At 41.9% G+C, this 21,419-nt stretch overlaps 1 protein-coding gene across 1 annotated transcript; it reads right to left on the reverse strand.

Annotated features, from left to right (window-relative positions):
* Positions 1–1,972: 1,972 nt before the first annotated feature.
* On the reverse strand, positions 1,973–16,682 carry LOC111600321 (tyrosine-protein kinase Dnt). The gene is made up of 4 exons (XM_023316384.2): positions 16,103–16,682; positions 3,100–4,279; positions 2,724–3,020; positions 1,973–2,620 (listed from the first exon to the last, which is right to left on the reverse strand). Exons 1-4 carry the CDS (start codon positions 16,272–16,274, stop codon positions 2,509–2,511), a joined length of 1,761 nt encoding a protein of 586 aa, XP_023172152.1. The 5' UTR covers positions 16,275–16,682; the 3' UTR covers positions 1,973–2,508.
* Positions 16,683–21,419: the final 4,737 nt, after the last annotated feature.

Here is a 21,419-nt window from a genome sequence, read left to right on the forward strand (position 1 = left end):
TTGCAGCACAGTGTATTTATTTAGATCCGTGCAGCAGCAGCAGCAGCAGCAGCTTTAGCTCAGTTCACTCGACTCGCGATAATCAAAAATAATTTATAGAAAATAAATATTTCCACACAATGCGCCGCCGCCCTCGATGCTGGGAAAACAACTTGAATTGCTCCGCTTTCGTGCCTGTGTTTGTTCCATTGTGCTCTTGTTTATTTAAGTTGTCATTAGAATGGTGCAGCAGCTCCATCTACAGCTGCCGTTGGCTTCATGCAGCCAGTCGACGGCATATAAACTTTTCAAATTATCACCGAGGCGCACTGCAAGTGGCCCGGGCCCAAAGGGGAAGGCGCCCATTGGGGCGCGTTCAGCCGGCTGCCACTTGAGAAGTAGGCGGCGTACGTGGAAATCGCATGACCATGTGAAATGGAAGTGGAATGGAATGGAAATGGAAATGGAAATGGAGCCCTGCTAAACAAACTCGGCCCGTTCCATGGAAATCGCGTAGCAAGTTCTTTGGCTCGCAATGGGCCTAGGCCTGGGACTGGGCGCCAGCCACCAGACAGCCGGATATACAAGACAGTATTTTGCTTATGCGATTGAACTGTTTATCGAGCATGTTTAGGAAACATGTTGCGAATAGGGCAAGAACTTAGCACAAGTCCACAAGTCAGGAAAAGGACACATGTGCAAATATATACGTATATATAGACTTGATATCAGCATGCGAATGAGTGCAGCTGTCGGATTTGTTGCCATATAAAGACGAAAAGCCCTGGTCATATATCTGCGGGCATTATCAAGTAATAAGTATAAACAAACTATGTGCTTAAGCAAACTGTTTACAATGGCTGTTGTCCTGGCCGTAATGGCTCGTATATCACATGGCTGCTAGTGGCCTCCTTGAGGCCAAGTCAAAAGCAACAGGCAACAGGCAACGGTAAAAGTAAACGTAAACGTAAACGTAACTTTAAAGCCGCTTACGGCTATAACCAAATGCCATGGCAAACGAAGCAGGTCAAGTCACAAACACAAGGATTACCGCAAGGCAACTGAGACGGCAGCAGGTGCCGCTCCTGCCACAAACAACAACAATAACAAGAGTTCGAGATTAGTGAATAGGAGAGCGGAGAGAGGAGAGGCGTGCAGAGCAGACCAGGCAACACAATAGCCAACACGAAAGGCAATGGCAAAAGCGATTCTGTCAAAATATTTACGATATGGCTCTGGCAATGGCTGTTAAAGTGTAAGGACACACACACGCATGCACAAGGACACATGCTAGGACGGACATGTGTTGTCGACTCACCCACACACACACACACACACACCTACTTAGCGCACTTTTCGCAGTTTTCACATAAGATATATATATATATATATATATATATATATAGAGGATACGCTCTCATCTTGGCCTGCCACACATGCCATTATCCTGGCTGTGTGTGCGGCCAAGGACACAAGCCACACAGGCTGTGATGCTAGTCGAAATTGATTTGTCTTTCTGCTTAGCGTAGGCGCTACCACCCAACACTTTCGGAGCCTGCCTTTACGCTCTTATCCCAAAAACATTGTCATGTAAAATTAAAATTTATGGCTAATTTGTGTGACCGAAGCGTTGTTTTTGCTCTCGCTCTCTCTCTCTCTCCCCCGCTGTCTTTCTCTATTTTTTCTTTGTATTATTCTCATCTGGCATCTCTTGGTATTTGGGCTGGAGTTCCGCCTTATCCTATGCCCAATTTCCAGTCAGCTCATAAATTTTCACAGTTTTTCGCTGGAATATGGAAAGCAGATGACTCAGCGCTAATGGGCTTATCGGGTATAATACCCTGTTTATTGGTAAGCCGATTAAATAAAACTCGCTTTGTTTTAAATTTTGGAATTATGGTTTTAGCTCTTTATTTATATGTTAAATTTCTCTCGCGTAAATGTTAAATTTTCAAAAATCTTTGTGTTTGTTTATTGATTTTCTATAGATTTTATTGTGCACTTTTATAAATATGTATTTTATTTTATTGTAGTCATATGTATACTTTAAAACTTATCGATCTAACATACGTAATTGTATAGATAAATATCACTATATTTGATTTCGGTTCAAGGTTCTTTTGCTAGACTTATCTTAATTAAATTGTTATTCCAGTGTTTAAATGCTTGGAGATTGCAGAAAAGCCTTGGCAATCTCTATGTGTAAGTCGCATATCTCTGATTATGTGAGTGAGTGAGTGAGTGAGTGTATGTATGTGTGTGTGTATTTGAGTCTTTCGATAATGAACTAATTAAGAACTTAAATCGAGTTACTATAAACTATGTACAAAAATCGACCATGAGACTCTAAACATAAGATTTGGCAATATAACAACGTTTATATAGACTAACTGGACTTTCGGCTAACTATGGTAAGAGTATGAGGAATTCGAGGACCGTTGCTGCGATGCGTTTGCGGATGAGTTATATGGACTAGCCACGCCCTTTACAAGTGCGCGCCCTTAACGCTGACGCCTTGGCAGTGGCCTTTTAGACATAGCGCGTGATCTGTGAATAGAAGTCTGATAGACAGGACTGCAGCTGAGCAAAAGTTGGACGCTCTCCGGGTAGCAGAGCCCAGCAGTAAGCCATGATCGTAAAGCTGTGCAGGCAGAGACAGAGAGAGAGAGAGGGAGAGAGAGGGAGATGAAAAGAGAGGTTAGAATACTATCCAGTAAGCAAGGTCTTTGGCGCTCTCTACTTACAGCTCATCAGGACAGTTGAAGGGCTGAGCCAGACGATAACCGTCCTTTAAGTAATGCTCCATTTCAAAGGGGTCCACTTCAGCGTAGGGCTGCTTTGCCGATGTACAGAGCTCCCACATTAGCACACCGAAGGCCCAGGAATCGCTCGCTTCGGAGAATTGCTTATGCTGCAGTGCCTCCAGCGACATCCACTTGATGGGCCGGTTCTCGCTGTCGCCCAAGCAATTGTAGTCCGAGGGGAAGAGATCGCGCGACAGCGAGCTGTCGGACAGTTTCACGCGAAGTTGATCGTCAATACTGAGAGGGGAGAGGGAAGCACACGTTAACGCATAAAGATCACTTCTTACGAGGAGACCTTCAATTCTTTTCTACTCACATGCAGTTCCGTGCGGCAATGTCCTTGTGCACTACGCCATGACTATGCAAATGGTCTAGAGCCATGGACAGCTGCGAAGCCATCATCACAATCTGAATGGTGGTAACAGTTCGCGCACAGGCCGGATCCAGCAGGAAGAGCTTTAGATTGCGTGTGTTGTTCAATGCGGGATAAAGAACAAATGGCGTCGTATGATCCTCGATGGATACGCCCAGAACGGAGAGGATGCCAGGATGAGAAGCGCCATACAGCAGCATGCCCTCCTGCAGCAGTAGCAGCACCTGCATCTGGCTGGCATGCTGAGCCACCGTCTTGACGAGCACGTCCTGGCTGTCATTGTATGTGCCACGATAGACGCGCCCGAAAGTTCCCTCCTGCAGCAGACTGGAGAGTCTCACGCGACAGCGCTCCACAGTCAGCTCGGAGATGCGACGATGCAGCTCTTCCGGCTGCTGTTGCTGCTCTACGCTTACGGCGACCTTTCGGGGCAGGGACGAGCCATGAACAGGCCCAATAATCGAGGGTGTCATGTAGGCAGCAGAGCCCAGAGACGATTGACACGGCGGCTGCGTGTTGAGGCGCTGAAAGCTGGAGGTTCGCATCGGCTGGCCGCCATGCTGATGATGTTGCCGCTTAGCCGCAGCACCCCGCACACAATACGCAATCACGAGGAGTATGCAAACGGCGCTCATGGCCACCGTAACGCCCACCACCAGGGTAATGAGGCCCGTGGGCGGTGGCAGCACTGTTTCCAACAGCTGTGGATCATCTACATCGTTGCCCGCCGTCTGCAGCTGCTCCTCGTCGCTGTCGCTATGCAAACAGATCTTCTTGCGCCGGAATACCAAATGGGTGACATTATTCAGAGCACGATTCAGCATTACCTCCATGCTGATGGTGATATCCACCTCCGCAGCGCGCAACCCGCTGCACTTGAGCGCCACGGCCCACGTCTGAATGTGCGTCGGAATCTCGCCGATATGTGACACATTCAACGCTGGCCGAGGCAGCACCTCCTGGTCAGAGCTAACCACGTTCAGGCTGTACGGCAGCGGTCGCCCCGCCAGCGATTGCCACGTGAAGCTCACGTCCCGCACATTCGCCGGCACCGGCACAATGAAATTCAATGCATAGTTGTTGATGTGGCCCTCGCGCACATAGTAAACCTCCGCCGAGACGCCTACAATGTATAAGCAGACGATTAGTATAAGCTTAACTAACAATTAAAGCAAGCTCATATCAGATGCTAATATCCTATTAGGCATATAATACAATGCACCTATTAGACATCATATGCTAAGCTATAAATCATATTATACTGGGAAGAGAGAAGTCGCATCTTCACTTGAATATAAATAAAATAAATCTGATACAGAATATATATAAGCGTGCAGATAATCATATAATATAATATATATTAAAATATATATAATATATATTAAAATATATAATATGCATATAAAATAGATATAATATATAAAACAGATCGATTCAGTAAGTCATCCTTATCAAGCATATGTAAGCTTAATAGGGCCGATCAGCCTTCATATTATCTGTCAAATACATTTGCACGAGACCTAGAAAAGATCAACCTTAGACTCTATAAGAAATTGCACAATTTCTGATTATGAGATTGCTCAAGCGTTAATCAAGTTCAGCTTCGAATCACTTCAAGTGTGTATATTATACACGTTGAGATAGGAGAGCTGTGGAAGTCAATTATCAATATATTTAAGAACAGTTTGGCCATCTCATTAAAGCAATACAATTGAATGAAGAACGTTAAAAAGATCATTTTAAAAACAAATATCAAAGAAATAAAGCTTAAAAGTTAATTGGGTTTTCTTTCAGTTAAATATAGATATATATATATATATATATATAATATATATATATATATACAATTCTGGCTGATGATTTTTTGCATAATGAAAAACTCAAACTTGTTTGAGGGTTTTCCATTCAGTGAGCCACAGAGTTGCATATTTCATTTAACCAACATAGTAGCTTGTTAGCCCAGCCTGAAATTGACAAGGAAAAACTCGTGCGATTCTCAAGACCGCAAGCCACATTGAACTAGTTCATAACTGCAGCCAGGCATTTGCCTCACGTTCAGCAATCGACAAATTTATAGAAACAAACTCATGCACTTCGCATGTAGATTTATCTAGATGCACTCAATGCGCCGAGATTTCCATAAACCAATACGGAGCGAGAGAGGTAGATGGAGCCAGTGAGTGGTAGAGACCCGACTACGTATTTTGTATAAATAAACATGCGCGACCGAGTTTAGGGAATTCCTCGAAACTATTTTCGAGTTTATCAGTATCTGTATCTGCAGCCGTATCTGTATCTGTATCTGTATCTGTATCTGTATCTGTATATGCATGTGCATCTGTATTTATATGCGAGTCTAACAAAAACAACTCGTGTCGCCGGGCCGCAGATTCTGAATCAGTTTCAGTTATTCCAAAGAAGCCGCATCGGGCAAAAAAGGTAAGAAGACAAACAGAAATGAGCCATGACCATGTCTGAGATATGTTCTTTAGCTCGTGATTGTTGCTGTACCCTCCCTCACCAACACTCTCTCTCCCTCTCTCTCTATCTCTGTCTTCCTTTCTTACCCATTTATGTTGTTGCTATGATTTAACATTTTGTTGGGTTTATTTGCGGTTTGACCAAAAATCGAGTTAATGAACCATCTAGAGATCCCTGCCAGCTATTGCCAACTCATTTTCGTTTCTTGCGCTTGTTTATGTTAATGATTATCAGGAAAAAGTTCAGGTAGTCCCAAAGAGATTACAAGTAGTTCAAACGATAAGCAGAGACCACACACGAGAGCTAGTTCCATCTGATAAATGCTTTCTTTATTTATTCTTTGCCTTTTAATTGCTGTTACTTTACGTCTATATTATTCGCAGACTGCTCACAAATGAACTAGTTCAACTTTAAAAATAGTTTACTGATGGGAAAGTCTTGTATCTACGAGTCGACCTCGACGCTTTCATATAACTTTTAACATTGTTTTATGCTTCTCTACTAACTATATCAAATATCGTATATTATGAGCTATATATGAACTAGCTAGAACTAGAATTCAAAAACTCTAAACTGTCAATGGATTAAATATAAAATACGCCTCGGTAAATTTACATAGATGATAGAGTTAGACATTTTTGTGGAAATATCCAAATATATTTCACTTCGAGCCTTCAGTTTGGTGCATTCAACTCTGTGCCCAGCAGGCAGCAAGCAGCAAGCGGCAGTTGTTGGAGCCGCGGAAAAGCACAGGAAATAATTTACGAAAAATGGAAAAGTGGAGAGCGGGGCACACTTCCTTTGACAACTGGCAATAACAATAAAAATCACTGAGCATGTAGGTTGACATAGACATAGACATAGACATAGACGTCGAGCATGGAGCATAGAGGGCAGAGAACTGACTGCTCGGAACCCGCCGAATGTCTCAACTAGGCGGCGACGAAGTCGCGTATAAATTGTGTCAGCCAGAGATACGTTGGCCCACAGTAGGTGGCAGCAGTAGGAACAGAGTGAGTGAGGCTGTGTTGAGAGTCTGAGGCAGACAGCCATGTCGCGTCGTTGCGACTTCCTCTTGAATGTGCAACATGTTGCACACTGTGTGTGTGCGACAAATTCCTCGCTAGCATTTTAAAAATAGCGCCCATGACTTAATCAAATGCAGTGCCCCGCGGGCCGATCGGCCGCACGCTTCCATTGACCCTTTCGACTGTGCGAGTGGCTTAGGCGAGGCAGTCGAGTTGGCCGAGTGAGTGGCATGCAGCACCTAGCTGCAGTTCGCAGGTTCATGTGAAAGTTAGAGCTTGCCTCTTGCCTCCTTCCTCAAAAGCAGCCGCCCGCCAGCCAGCCAACAGTTGAGGCTGTCTTGAAGTGGCGTCGTCTACCTTCATGTCACGAGCAAATGTCACTCGCATGCGCTTGCCTCGACGGCTCTTGAACTTTTTTAACCTTTGTGTGCGCCATGTTCATAACTAGCTGCATATATATATATATATTTTTTTTTTGTGGGGCGTGCCTGAAGCTACAGTTGCAGCCACAGCAATGGCAGCAGGAGCAGCAACAGCAGGCAGGCAGGAGCCAAAGGTACCATATCCATATCGTATGTCGAATTTTTCAGAGCGTGCAGTCATGACGTTGTTGTCGTTGTCGTTGTCGTTGTCGCTGATGTTATTGTTATAGCTATGGCTATGGCTAAACCTACTGCAATTGCTGTTGTTGTTGTTGTTGTTGTTTGGCAGTATTTTTTAATAGCTTTGCTACCGAACCGTGAGTCGTGACCATTGTGCAGTCACTGCGCTGGAGGACTCGCTTAGGCAGAAAGGAACTAAATCGAAACTAGACAACTACCAAGACACTCAAAAATGTGTTTTCCATTTTCTTGTAATTAGCGTTGCAACTCGTGAACTCGATATACCCAGAGCTAAAACCCAAATGTCGACTGGCTGCGGGTCCAAGCTTCAGCCCAGTCGTTTCATTTGTCAACTGCTCTGCGTTCGCTTTTTTCTCTCCCTCTCTCCCTCTCTCTCTCTCTCTTTCTCTCTGTCTATCTGTATGGCGTGTACCCGATCGAATTGCAATTGCTGATAAATGATGCGCACGCTTCACATTAAGCTTTGCCACCTTCCATAAGCTAACCAGCCTCCTGGCTAATATGTCACGCAACTGCATGTCGAGCCCAAGCGAAATATAAATAATACAAATGATCTGCTGTTGCCCGGTGACAGCGGCTCGGTTTGGGTCCACCCTAATGTGACTGGGCCAGATATCGCTTACAGGCTAACAGCCCGCCTCGCCAAGTAAAACGCCTACCACATGTCAACATTTAACATGAGTTTTTGAGCTTTTCTAAGCGACGTATCTGCAGCTCTATCTGCAGAATGAATCTGTATCCGTATCCACGTAGACTATGTTGATGCTGCTGCTGCTGCTGTTGCTGCTGCAAGTCGTGCCCGTTTGCTGTCTCTCACGTCGTCGTTATGATAAATGATGCGCCTTTTGTTATTGTTGTTTTTCCTAATATTTTACTGTGTTTTGTTTCTTTTCTTTTGTATTGTATTTTTGCTGTTTTTGGGGTTTATTCCGCTTATGGAGCCGCGGGCGCAACGTTCTCGTTTCTGGTTACTCGTTTACGGCTTTGATTGTAACAAATTTGTGCCAGGCTAAATTAGCCATGTTTTTTGTTTTGCTTTGTTTCGGCCGGGGGATGGCGGCAGCCTCTTCAGCCAGTTGTTTGGCAACCATTTGGCACAGATTTTACTTTTAGCTCTTGGCCCGCAAATTGGCTTAAATTAATCATTCAAATTTCTGGCCTGACGCTTTGACTAGCTGACAAAAGTTTATGGCTCAGCCTGTGTTGGCCAAAATCAATAGTAATTAACCTTAATCGCTTCTACACGCCGCCACAGCTCGACTACTCAGAGAAGCTGCCATCAAGCATTGGCCATCATCTAATGCGGGAGAGCCCAACGCGCCTCAGAGGTGCAATGCATGATGAAAGATTCCAATCATTAATCTCAACTCAACTCGTTCATAATTTGGAAGAGTTCAGCAGCGACTGTCGACACAAATGTTAACAAACAGCTACAGTAACGCGATAAGGCCAACTAACGCAGAAGATAGCTCAAAGCCTACAACTATTTCGAGCAACAAAGGCTTTACTAAGTCAGATGCAAAAGCGGAAGAGGCAACTGTTAATGACACTTAACATTCCAACAAATGTTAACTCTTGTTTTACATTTCTGTAAGAACTGTGAGACTGTTAATGACACCTAATATGCAATTATCGGGTCGATAAATGTCTAAGACTTCACATTAATAATTATAAAAAATATATATATATTTATATATATATTTTAAAATAAAATATATATAATATATAAAATATATATAATATAATATAATATATATATATATAATAAAATATAATACAATACATTATAAAATATAAATATATATTTGATATAAAAATTGGCATACAAAATCAATAAATGCTATCACATTGCATGTTTTAATTAACATCATTTTTAGTCAATCAAACTTTTTTGAATTTCGTATTATTTGAGCTTAAACTGTTTAAGCAATTCACAGCAATTATCAGATAAATATAATTCTATACTTTAACAACCACTCAATGTTCATTTAAAGCAAATTGAACGGAAAGACTTAATCGCAGCTGTTTTATTATTTATGAAAAGCATTTAAGCCATGAAACCAAATAAAATAATGCTGTTAATTATAGCGAAGATTTTGATTGCAAACGTAAGCCAGGTTAAGCCAGAAAAATAACCGAAGCGCAACAGAAAGTAAAACACTGACTCCAGGTCATATATCTCTCAATAGCTGAGGTTTGATAGTGTATTGGATCAAGCTGACTCTCGTAGGATCCGAGCTCATAGACTCGGCTGTAGCTTTTGATCAAAAATATACTCGTATTCTCGTGTTCTGTCTCCTTCAGCTTATTATAACATTTAAACTGAAATATTATTTATTAGCAATGGGTCTTGAAATGTTTTAAATACTTAACAATATAATAAGTAGAACTAAAAGCTTAAATATTTTACTTTTTGTTAATGTACCCAGATGTACCCAGACTAGAAGCCTTGTCGACTAACCGAACAGTTTCTCATTAGTCTATATACATTATGCTCCTATGAACTTCATATATTCATGATCACACGATTGTCTTGGGAAAGACAAGAGTAACGCCCATTTCTCACAGCTGAGCAGACAGCAAAAACAATTCCAGACGCATGCTTTTATATGCAAGTTATATGCATAGATATACGAATGTTTATATATATATATATATATATATATGTATTCATTCGCGAGCTGATTTTGAGTTGGTTTACATGCATTGGTCGCATTTGCCTGCTGCCAAATTCCCACAGTGCATGGCCCAAATATAAACACAGAGCTCAATAAACATGACAACAGATACGGATGCAGCTGCAGAGGCATGTTGTGTGTGCGATGGATACATGCCTGCCGCACAGTTCGTTCTGCAATGTGGCTGTGGCAGTTGCAGTCGTTGCAATTGTTACTTATGCGCGTATTCGCAATTGTCATTCACTCGCCTCCATCGACGCCATAAAATCGACAGCGAACGAGGTTAAAATTTCATTCGTAGCTCCTTGTTGTTTAATGTAAATATGATTATTCCTTTTGCACCACATATATAAACATATACACATACACACATATATATATATATATGTATATATGTATATATATAAATATATATATTCATACGTTCGTATGTAGCACAACAAGGCAGACGGGCAAACAATGCAAGTTATTTATTATTGACATGCAGCGTTCGTGCCGCCCAGAGGGTTTATCAGTTGACAGTTGTAAGTTGTTGCCTCTGTGCAGTGGCACTGATAACCACAAACCCACCCTCACCCCCACCCCCCACCTTCCTGGCTAACCCATGCACAATTGACAGTCAATGGAACAGAAGCTACGCATGCTTTAAGCCCTTCACTTGTAAGCGTTGCCACCAAGTTTTTTGCGTTACGCGTTTATTTGATCTGATGCCCCTCGCAGTGAGTTCATGTGATGTTCATTTATTCAAATGCAGGTTTATTTTGTGTAACTCGGCTTAATCAAGTTTATGGCGGTTTTTGGCCAGCACAACTACAGATGAATCACAGAATGAAGTGACCCACAGTTTATAACTGAGACAAAGAGGGAGAGCGGTAAAGAATGATAAGGATAGAGTGAGATAGTAAAAGAGAAACTGAATGGTAGAGGGAAATAGTAGAAGAAACACAGAGTGAGAGATCTAAAGACAAGAAGAGAGACAGACAGTCAGAGAGAAGGATAGAGAGAGCCAAAGAAGAAATGTAAAAATACAGATAATAGGAGAGAGAGAGATATATATAGTATTATCTGTAGAGACATAGAGAAAGAGACAAAAACATAAAAAGAGTCATAGATAAAGAGAAAGTAAGAAAGAGAGCTAGATAGGGAGTGAAAGAAATATAAACATAGTAAAAGAGAGATAGAGATATACAAAAAATTAAGAGAGAGAGAGAGAGAGTGACCGCGATAGAAAAAGTAAGAGAAAAAGAGCGAAAGAGTAAGAGAAAGAAATAAATAGAGAAAGCAATAGCGAAACTATAGAGAGACAGAAAAACAAAAGCAGAGAAAGACAAATAGATCAAGAGAGAGAGAGAGAGAGAGAGAGAGAGAGAGAGAGAGAGAGAGAGTGAGAGAGAGAGAGAGAGCGAGTGAGAGAGAGAAATTGAGACGAAAAAGAGCTTTATTCCCTCTAAGCCACGTTTATGACGGCTTCCGAACAACACAACAGACAGCGAACACATTCCTCATTACAAACTGAGATAGAGATAGACAGACAAAGAACAAGTTAGAGCTTCAATGTCAACGAGTCTCGTAGTATTAGACTCGCTGACACTTTGTGACCTGCCAGTTGCCCATCAAACTGTAATCGATAACGATTTTGAGGCCACAGCTAAAAACAGAAACCTCAAATGGGATGACATCTAGACCCTCGACAAGGCCGATAACTCTGTTCGCTTCGATGATCGCACGTCAAGTGAAAAGCAGCGAGCTAGATGCTTATCTATTATTGAAATAAATTAAGAGCTCACATTAAATAAAATTAAATAAAAAGAAGACGAGTAAATAGAAGATTACTACCAAGGATCGAGCAGCCTCATGACATTTGCTCACATATTTTTTTCTAATCTAATTAGCTTTTATAACGCAAATCAAGGCTAGAAGCCGATTGCCAAACCGAATTCAGTATTCTATTTTTATTATTTTTCAATTGACCTGGAAATTATTTGTGTTGTATGTTGAATGTGTTGAATGAACTTAATCAACTTGAGTTTTTCATGCCCCAGTGCTACTTCGATGGGGCTGAAAACTAGGTGAATATTATGGCACCTTTTTGGCACCTGCTGAAAGCCATGGGCCACTAATTGTCTCACATCATAAGGCTGGCCATAATTACAATGCGCGTTGAGTCGCTTATCGCACTTATATAGCTTCATTAGCTAATGGCTAATGAAGTTGATTATGCGAGCAGCTCGATGGTTGTTTTGGTCTTGTGCTTGTGCTTGGCAGCGAACAAACCAATTAAAATATAGATCATGCCACAAGAAACAGAAACGGACAGCAGCGACGAGTAAGGCGACCAGGCAACGGCTCAACGCAAACCGTTAACACAACTTTGGCCCCCAGAGAACTCGAACGCAGTTCGTGGAAGGCATTTAGCACAACGAGTCCAAGCAGATGGAGAGGCTGTTGCCAACGCTATCAGCAGCAAAGATCTTGGCAAGCAAAGCGCAGAACAAGCCATAAACGCAAGGCACGAGAACCGAGTGTCGAGTGCCAAGAGCCGAGAGTCGAGAGCCGATAATATAGCGCTTCTTTCTTGCCTGCTTGTTGTGGCCAAGCAGCCAACTGGCAGATACTCCGGTTACCTAGGAGGTGTTAAATGTAGCCACAGTAGCAGCAAACAGCTGCCGTCTTTGTGTATCTTTCAGATACTCGAGGCTTGTTTGCCGCAAAAGCTGCTCGTTGCTCGCTGCTCGATGCTTAAACTTATAATACTTATGCAAATCGCATTTATTGGATATTGGAAATTGGCCAAAAGAGCGCACAAAACAGGGCTCTAAGCAGATAGTTTTTGAAGCCATGTCTCGTTTAAGAAGCAGGCAAGGGAGCGTCAGCTTAATTTATTTAACACAGTTGGTGGCAAATTTAACACATTCGTGTTATTGTTATCTTTTGTGCTGCTGATTCGCAAAAGATTTCAGCTTATTGTGGATCATTGATGTTGCTGTTGTTGTGGTTGTCATGCCTGTTTAGCAGCTACTTCCATCGATCATTGAGCTAAGTCAACCTGTGGGCGTGTCGCTATTAGCACCAGCAACAAAAGATCGTGTAACGCATAGTTAAGAATCAGTTAGACTGAACTGTTCTTGCAAATGAACTACAAAACTGATTCCGTGCTCAGTGAAAGAAATAAATTAAATGAATTTGTGAAAAGAATTATTGACGTAATTCGCGTTTCTTCAACAAACGATTGAACTAGTTCATAAATTGAAGTAGAACTTTCAATTAAAAAATATAAAGAGAAAGAGAAAAGGAAAGGGAGAGGACAGAGAAAGAATCAGTCTCTTTCTCTAAGCGAGAAATAGAAAATGAGAGATGAGTTAGAGAGAGGGAGAGAAACGAAGAGAGAGAGGGAGAGAGAGAGAGAGAAAGAAAGAGAAAAAGAAAGAAAGAAAGAAACAGAAAGACAGAAAGAAAAAGAAAGTGAGAAAGAGATAAACATGGAGAAGTAGATAGAGAAAAAGATAAATATGGAGAAAGACAGAGAGAGGTGAAGATTTAAAGAGAGAGAGAGAGAAAAATAGAGAAAAAGAGAGAGAAAGTATGAGAGTCAGAGAGAAAGAGATTAACATGGAGAAAGAGAGGCAGAAAGTTATGAAGATGGAGAAATAGATAGAGAAAAAGAGAGACAGAAAGAGGTGAAGATTAAGAGAAAGAAAGAGTGTGAGAAAGAAGTGAAGATCGAGAAAAAGAGAACGAGAAAGAGGTAAAGAGAGAGATGCGATTAAAAAGCTTCCTATCTGCAAAGCTTGACATACAATGAACTTTTCAATGCGGCTTCATTAACATGCATTGTAAGCTCTAAACTCTATGATTAACAAACACACACAACTGCAAATGGGCCATAAAATTAAAGCAAAGCACCCAAAAAATTAACACCGAACAATGGGCACATAAAAATCATTTGAGATAGACAAAGAAAATTCCGAAGCGTTAAAGTCGTAAAACAAAAAAGTTGTCAATAGGAAAAACTACGAAAATTGTCGAAAATGTCCAAAATAAAATGGCATTAAAATTCAATTTAAATAAAATGCCCCGGCAAAAGGCCTTTTAAAATGTAGCGCGTGTCACAGCAGCAAAGCAAAACACATAAAACTTATTTGGGGAGTTGTGGGCAGGGAAATAAAAATATTTTCCAACTGACAACCAGCCCGATCGATCGGATCGTGTATACCCTGCCCAGCTCTGGCTGATTATATTTCATATGCCCGTTTTTTATGACTAAAGGCTTAAAAAATGAAACCGAAGCAACGGTCGACTCCCTGTGGGGATGAGTTGCTGCTCTCCCGTTGTTTAAACATAAAAAATGCAGTGGAGAAATAAAAAAATTCAAAATTTTAATTTTAAAAATGTATACAAGCCTAGGATGAGCTTCAGCTGGACTTTGGCCAACGCCTTTTTGCCAAAAGCCTCACAAATCAAATGCAAATTATGCTGCCTAATTGATTTATGGCTTAGCGCTTCTCTTTATTGCACGCATATATCAAAAGAGAAGGGGGAGAAAGAGAAAGAGGACGACGGAGCGCAAGAGCGTTGGTTCAGTCTGCAAACTTTGCAGCTTAGTCTTAATTAGTCGCCCAGTTGCTTAAGTTGCAGCCAAATAGCCAAATGACTGAATGGTTGAATGTGCGTAAACGGAATGCGCTTACAGCGCCCACAGCGAACACGAGCCCACACCCAACTATTCGCCATCCAAATCCCAATCCAAATCCAAATCCAAACATACGATATTTTGCATATTTGATTTCACGCCCCAAAATTCAAAATGCATACGCAATTTATGCGCATCGTCGTTGTCGTCGACGACGGCGGCGGCAGCAGAAAAATGCAGCTCCCACACATGGCAAGTGGAAAAAAACTATCCAAACTTAACAAGCAGGCAGCATGCCAAGCAACAACAACAGCAGCAGCAACAACAGGCGAAGCACATGCAGTGGGCGGGCAGCAGTTGTTGACTTGCCAAAAATACGAGTGCCAAGCCAAGCGACATGCGTCGCACAGTGGACTCAGACGCACAAAACCAAATTTGCTATAATGTACATACGATTCGATTAATGTATAATACTAATAAACTAATATATAATGCATAATGCACTATAATACAATATCTAATATGATATATTTATATATATAATATCATATATATTGCAAATTTTGTATTCTTGTCTTTACTGTGCCTGTCGATGTATCGAGTCGTGCGCACTGTGCGTAAAAACCAATACTGGCAAACACACACATGCACAGCTGACGAAGATGCCTGTGTACTTGCTGCTTGTGCCCTCTCCTGCTTATGCTGTTCTTGCTCACCCCCTCTCTCTTTCTTTCTTCTTTCCTATACAGAGTCAAATGCGCTTGCGGCTGCTCCAAGTCACGTTTTGCCTTGCCTTTGCCTTTGCCTTTGCCTGTTTCAGCATCGTTGCAGTTGTTGTTGCTTTTGTTTGTGTTGTTGGTTCCTTTGCGTTGTCATCTCGTTTGCGTGTCTCTTGTATGCATGTATTTATATATATATATATATATGTGTGTGTGTGTTTTTTGTATTGGAATTTCAATTCCCAGAAATATTCAAAAATATTCTCCGGCAGTGAAATAAATTTAATGCTGCTTGTAAATTGTTTTTGTTGTTGTTGATGCTTCTTTTTACGAAGCGTAAAATTTCTTAACGAACCAACTGAAAGTTATGTATGTACATAGAAGAAACTGTTTTGTTGTTGTTGCTGTTGCTTTCGCATTTACTTTTGCTTGTTGTTTGTTTATTTGTTTAACTGTTTAACAACACCTGCAGCGGCATGCGTCGCAGAGCGAGAGAACGCACGAGCGCAAGAGCAAGAGAAAAAGAGAGTGAGAGAGAGAGCGGGGAGTGAGCGAGTGTCTAAAATTAAGCCAAAGCAAACAAATCAACATAATTTCGAAAAGCATTTCAGTTGCCAGTGAATGAAAAATGTTGAAAACTAAAGCTGCCGCATAATTGGTTGACACAAATGGAACTTCACTAATTGCTCAATTGCTCTGCACTATTGTTGTTATTGTTATAGTTGAGGTAGAGAAATCAATAACAAAGGGCGCGACTCAACAGTCAACTGTGCGGAGGAGAACTTACCCAGCAATCGCATCACCTCCTCTGGGTTCAGGAACACGTTCAAATGCGCTGCGACGCCGTTGCCTCCGTTGAGCTGCAGCAGCGCAGCTAGCGCAAGTAAAGCGAGCACCATTTTATTGTTATAATTTTTCATATTCAACTTGATTTCAAGGCCTTTGCTTGGCATTTTCATTCAATATATTGTAGTTTTCCACAAGTTTTTGCACATTTATCCACGCACACAAATTCGTAAACAATCGAGATAGCGAACGCGATGGCAAAGCACACGCGCAGAGAAAACAGCGAACAGCGCAGGGAAGTAACAGTGATGTCGCACATGCAGTGGAAAAGAACAAAATAGTCGACTCCTGAGTGGCTAAAACATTTTAACACTTGGCAGAGCACATTAACTAATTATTGAATACAATTTCACACGCGGCTTTTGTCTGTTTTCTCGTTTTTTTCAGCATTTACCGGCCGCAACAACCCAACAACCACACGCTTCAACAGAAAATTCATGAATAACAGGCCTGTTAATGCAAAATTTCTGAGCTAACAGCAGTAGCTACGTCAAATGTTAATTCTCGGCTAATGGACTGCTAAAACAGCTGTTTTGTCATTGGCGGGCTGTATTCAAAAACTAGTTTGACTCTTAGGCCTTACAAAACTGATGTGTATCAATATTGTATTAATTTTAAATAGTTGCAAACAAAGAAATATCAATAGTTTAGCCATCTGAGTTTTTATTTTTATAAGAACGAAACATTTAATGGTAAATATTCTGTAACAGCAACAATACAACACACTGTTATCAAGGTCGCTCAGCCTGTTGTTTTAACAGTGTGGAAGCGAATGCGAGCACAAGAGAATACCAGATAAAAATCGTATGCGCCATCTAGTGTTAAAGTTTTTCTGGCAAAATAAATAAACATGCTACGTTCTCCATAGCGTGTAGTACAGTTTTCTGAGAGTAGGGGAATGTCTGTGGATTCTGTTTAAACAAATGACACAAATATTTCAAAATGTTTATGAATTCTTAATGACAGTATTGTAAACATCGGATTTGAGATATGAGCACACACATCCCTCGCAAATCATTATTTGAAATTTCAATTTCTTTACCTAGCGTCGAGAGCACTTGCACGTTATTTATTGACTAAACGGAATTATACATAACAATGCAAATTAATCCAGTTTCATATTTGTAAATAAATAATACAAGAAAATATATTATATTTATTATCGGAATGCTTCTCATTTATGTATAAAATACTTGACTTGTTTATCACTTCAAAGCTTAATAAACAAACATGAAGCAAAAGCTTTTCAAGCAATCTTTTTTAAAATAATTAAACATCATTCTCAAAAAATTTATTATTAACAGGTTTCACAATAACAATTTTACTATTTTAAGTATTTATATTTATTTTAAGTACTATATATTTATATTTATATTTCTTTGTTGACAAATACATAATTTATGTTTTGTGTTTAAATACAAATAAACTAATATACCAAGTCACTATATTTTTATTCAAATAAATTTCCTTATTCTTCATAAACTTCAACACATTAATTTTATTAAAATTAATTTATTAAAATTACATAAACATTTTAAAATAAATCCATAAAATTCCATATATTATAAATGAACTCTATGAAATTTTATTACCTCTTTAATCTTTAATCCACAAATAAAGTATAAATCAATTTTATTTGTTTTATATAATTAATGTATTAATTTTTTTATAATTACATATAAATCAGTTCCATGCAAATTTTAAATAATCTTCAATTAAGTTGCATATTTCATAGATTAATTTGCATGTGGCTTAAATTAATTCGAATAAAATTTTATTTATCATAATAAATCTACTTAAACATTTATTCATTCATTCAATTCATTAAGAATTCTATAAGCATTTCAAAAATCCATATTGAATTTATTTCATTTGCAATAAAATTCCGTATACGTTGCGTATAACTTAATTCTAAATTATTAAATTCTCCATACTCGACGTATGTGTTTATATATATATATATATATATATATAAATTATATGATTTCCAGTCCTGTGGTGACTGAAAGTTAGGTTGAGAGGCGACTGTGCCTCTTATTGCTGGCCTCGGGCTTAGACAATGAAATAAGCCATTTAACGAGCAAATGACGGAGTGAATATTTATTTAAGCGGTTTACTGGAAGAACGCTTTTCAACCCTGCTTTGAATTGTTCTTTTTTGAATAATCGAAACAGTTAATTTTATTGGTTTTTCTTATTATATTCACTATTTTTAATTTGACTTATATGACACCAATTTTTAGCATGTCCTATCAGTACGAGTTAAAACACGAGACTGATCTATATTTTTACAAATCATAGCCTCACCGGCGTAAGTAGAGTTGCTCTTGCCAGGGCTGTTCCTTAACTTGTCTAGCACCCGATAATAAGTGTTGAATAATACCTTATATTAAGTGTTATAAGCTAACTAAGTGTTATAAGTTAACTACCCCCCCCTCAAGTGTAAGGTCGTCCTCGACCGACCCAATTCCAGCGACGACTCCTCGCAAGTGCTTCGCGGACTTCTTTGCGTCGATGATCCACCAAAGAGTGAGGCCAATGCAGATTAAAGCACAGCATATGGCTCCTCTTTCGGAGTGCCGTACAACGGCACATCATCAAAGTGCACCATTTCGGTTCCTTGGTCGCATATTAGCAGCGGTGACCAGCGAGTCGGTGCAGGTGTTCTCGAATGAAATCCGCAAGTCGTTCTCATTCACATTCAATACGGAGCAGTATGAGCAGCGTACTGATTCTTCGCTATCGCCGTTCAGCAGGCGCTTACTAAGCTTGCTCTTGCGCCTACGTATGTGGCGTCTGTTGAAGCTGTTGGTGCCCGACGTGGACGTGAGCCTTGGCATCGGATGATGCACACCAAAGTTGTGCAGCCGCAGCGACTTGAGTGTGGCTGGCGCCGTCGATGACTGGCCGTGCACGTGCCCGTGATGGCCGTGATGACTGTGTCCCACCACTCCAGCGATGCTATGAGCCGTTACTGGACGAGTGATGTGTGTAGTCTGTCGGCGCGCTCAGCTGGCGATTGAATTCGGCCTTGCGGCGCGTCAAGTCCGTCAGGCAGTATTTGTTCAGATGGCCGTTGCTGGAGACAGGGCTCTTGGGCGATGATGCCAGATGCTGCGTATAGGCCGAAGGAGTTGCTGCTCACGCTTAGCTTATTGCCGGCGTTGTGCAGCAGATTGTTACAGTTCTTGCCGCTGATCTTGGCTGCCAGCGACTGCGACACCGGCCGACTTTTTGCTAGGCGCCCTGTACTCCTTGTCGTCGCTCTCGCTGCGCACCGATGCTCGATACGCAGGAAATGTCTTCGTCTTGCTCTTCAGCGAGCCGTTCAGCAGTAGCTGCTGTTGCCGTGCGGCAACTGCCGACAATGCCGGCCGCTGCAGTTGACGTGACGCCGCTGTGAAACTTCTTGAATTAATGCAGTTGGCGGTGTTTTGGGGATTTCTTGACTTGGTTCTAGTATGGATGAAGAGTCGCTTGGCTCTGCCGCCGCGAAGAACTCGTTAGTTGTTGCTTCTACTGTTGGTGGTGGTGCCGTGAACAAGGGGATTTCCTCAACGATTCCGCTTGTAGATTTGCCTGCTGTGGTTCTGGCTTAGCATCCAACTGTGGTGCGAATAGAGCTGTTGCTGGTCCTTGTGAAAATATGGGCAAACTCTGTGATGTTGGGAATAATGGAACTTCCGAAACAGGTGCAGTTGACGGTGGTGCAAATAGTGTAACCTCCTGATTTTGATTTGAAGAGCTCTTTAGCTCTTCCCTCTGAGTCGGTGACTTAAAAAGGTTGTTGCTTGTATCTGGTGTAAGTCCTTGTGTTGCGTTAGTCGGACTGGAAAAGAGAGGAACCTCCTGAAGTGTATCGGCTAGTGCTGGTGCAAAAAGCGATGTAGTTGCTTCGTGAGTCTGAAAGAGGCCCGTCGATGCCTGTGGTGTAAACAGCGATGTTGCTGGCCCAGTTGGGGGTGGTGCAGCCGCAACAGAGGAACTTCCTGGCTTGCCGCTGGTGCAGCTGACGGAGCTGGCGCTGTAAATAGGGCAACTTCTGTAGGCTGTGCTCCAAAAGGATTAAAAATAGCAGCAGGTGCTGCGAAGGGTGCAAAGGGCGTGGCTGTTAAAGCTGTTTGCTGGCCAAAGCCTGTTGCGGGCACTGCAGTTTCCTGAGCTGTCAGTGGACTCTTGTAGAGTCTGGTACCCTTCTGCAGGCGGTACGAGGAGTGTGCAGGTCCTGCCGCTGGTGGTGGTGCTGCTACTGCCGCTGGTGGGGGAGTTGCTGCAGCCACTGATGGCGGTGCAAACGTTGGAGTACTCTCGATTAAACCAGGTGCTTGAGCAGCTGTCAGTGGCTGAGGGACAGTGGCTACTTGGGTGACTGTCGGAATCTGAGCGTATGTCGCTGGCGGAGCAGTTGCCCCAGGCTGAGTAAATGTCGGTGGTACCGCGGCTGGCGTTGGCTGAACACCGGTTGATTGCCCAGAAACAGCTGGTGCTGGCGTAAAGAAGTTACCAACAGACGGAGCTGCAGCAACTACGGAAGGATTGATGTAACCACCTACAGTGGGTGGTGCTACAGTGGGCGAAAAATAATCAGCAGCAGCAGGCGGAGCTGCAGGCGTAAAAAAGTTTGCAGGCGGCTGCGGTACGGCAGCGCCGGATGTGCTTATGTCAAAGTAGCCACCAGAATCAGCTGGATTGTAGCTGGCTGGTGGGGGTGGCGCAGGTTCGTTGGTTCTGCCTGTGGCCGATTGCACTAGACCCGAAATATTCTGTAACACGCCAGTGGGCACTAGACTAGTGAGTGAGAAGAGACCACCGCTCTTGCGTTCCTCTTGAACGGCTGGTGGTGCAGGCTGCTCGAATGCTGCTGCTGCCGCCGCTGCCGATGGCTGTGTGGGATATGGCGGTGCTTGGAAGGGATCAACAGCTGGCACTGGCTGCTGTTGCTGCTCGGAGAGACCTGGTATGGGTGCGTATAGCTTCTTTCTGGCACTAATGCGATAAGTGTTCTGTCCGGCCCCACGTTGGGCGCCAATTATATGATTTCCATTCCTGTGGTGACTGAAAGTTAGGTTGAGAGGCGACTGTGCCTCTTATTGCTGGCCTCGGGCTCAGAAAATGAAATAAGCCATTTAACGAGCAAATGACGGAGTGAATATTTATTTAAGCGGTTTACTGGAAGAACGCTTTTCAACCCTGCTTTGAATTGTTCTTTTTTGAATAATCGAAACAGTTAATTTTATTGGTTTTTCTTATTATATTCAC

The sequence above is a fragment of the Drosophila hydei genome, unplaced genomic scaffold (genome assembly GCF_003285905.1).
Source record: "Drosophila hydei strain 15085-1641.00,03,60 unplaced genomic scaffold, DhydRS2 tig00000149-arrow-pilon, whole genome shotgun sequence".
NCBI classification, from domain to species: domain Eukaryota; kingdom Metazoa; phylum Arthropoda; class Insecta; order Diptera; family Drosophilidae; genus Drosophila; species Drosophila hydei.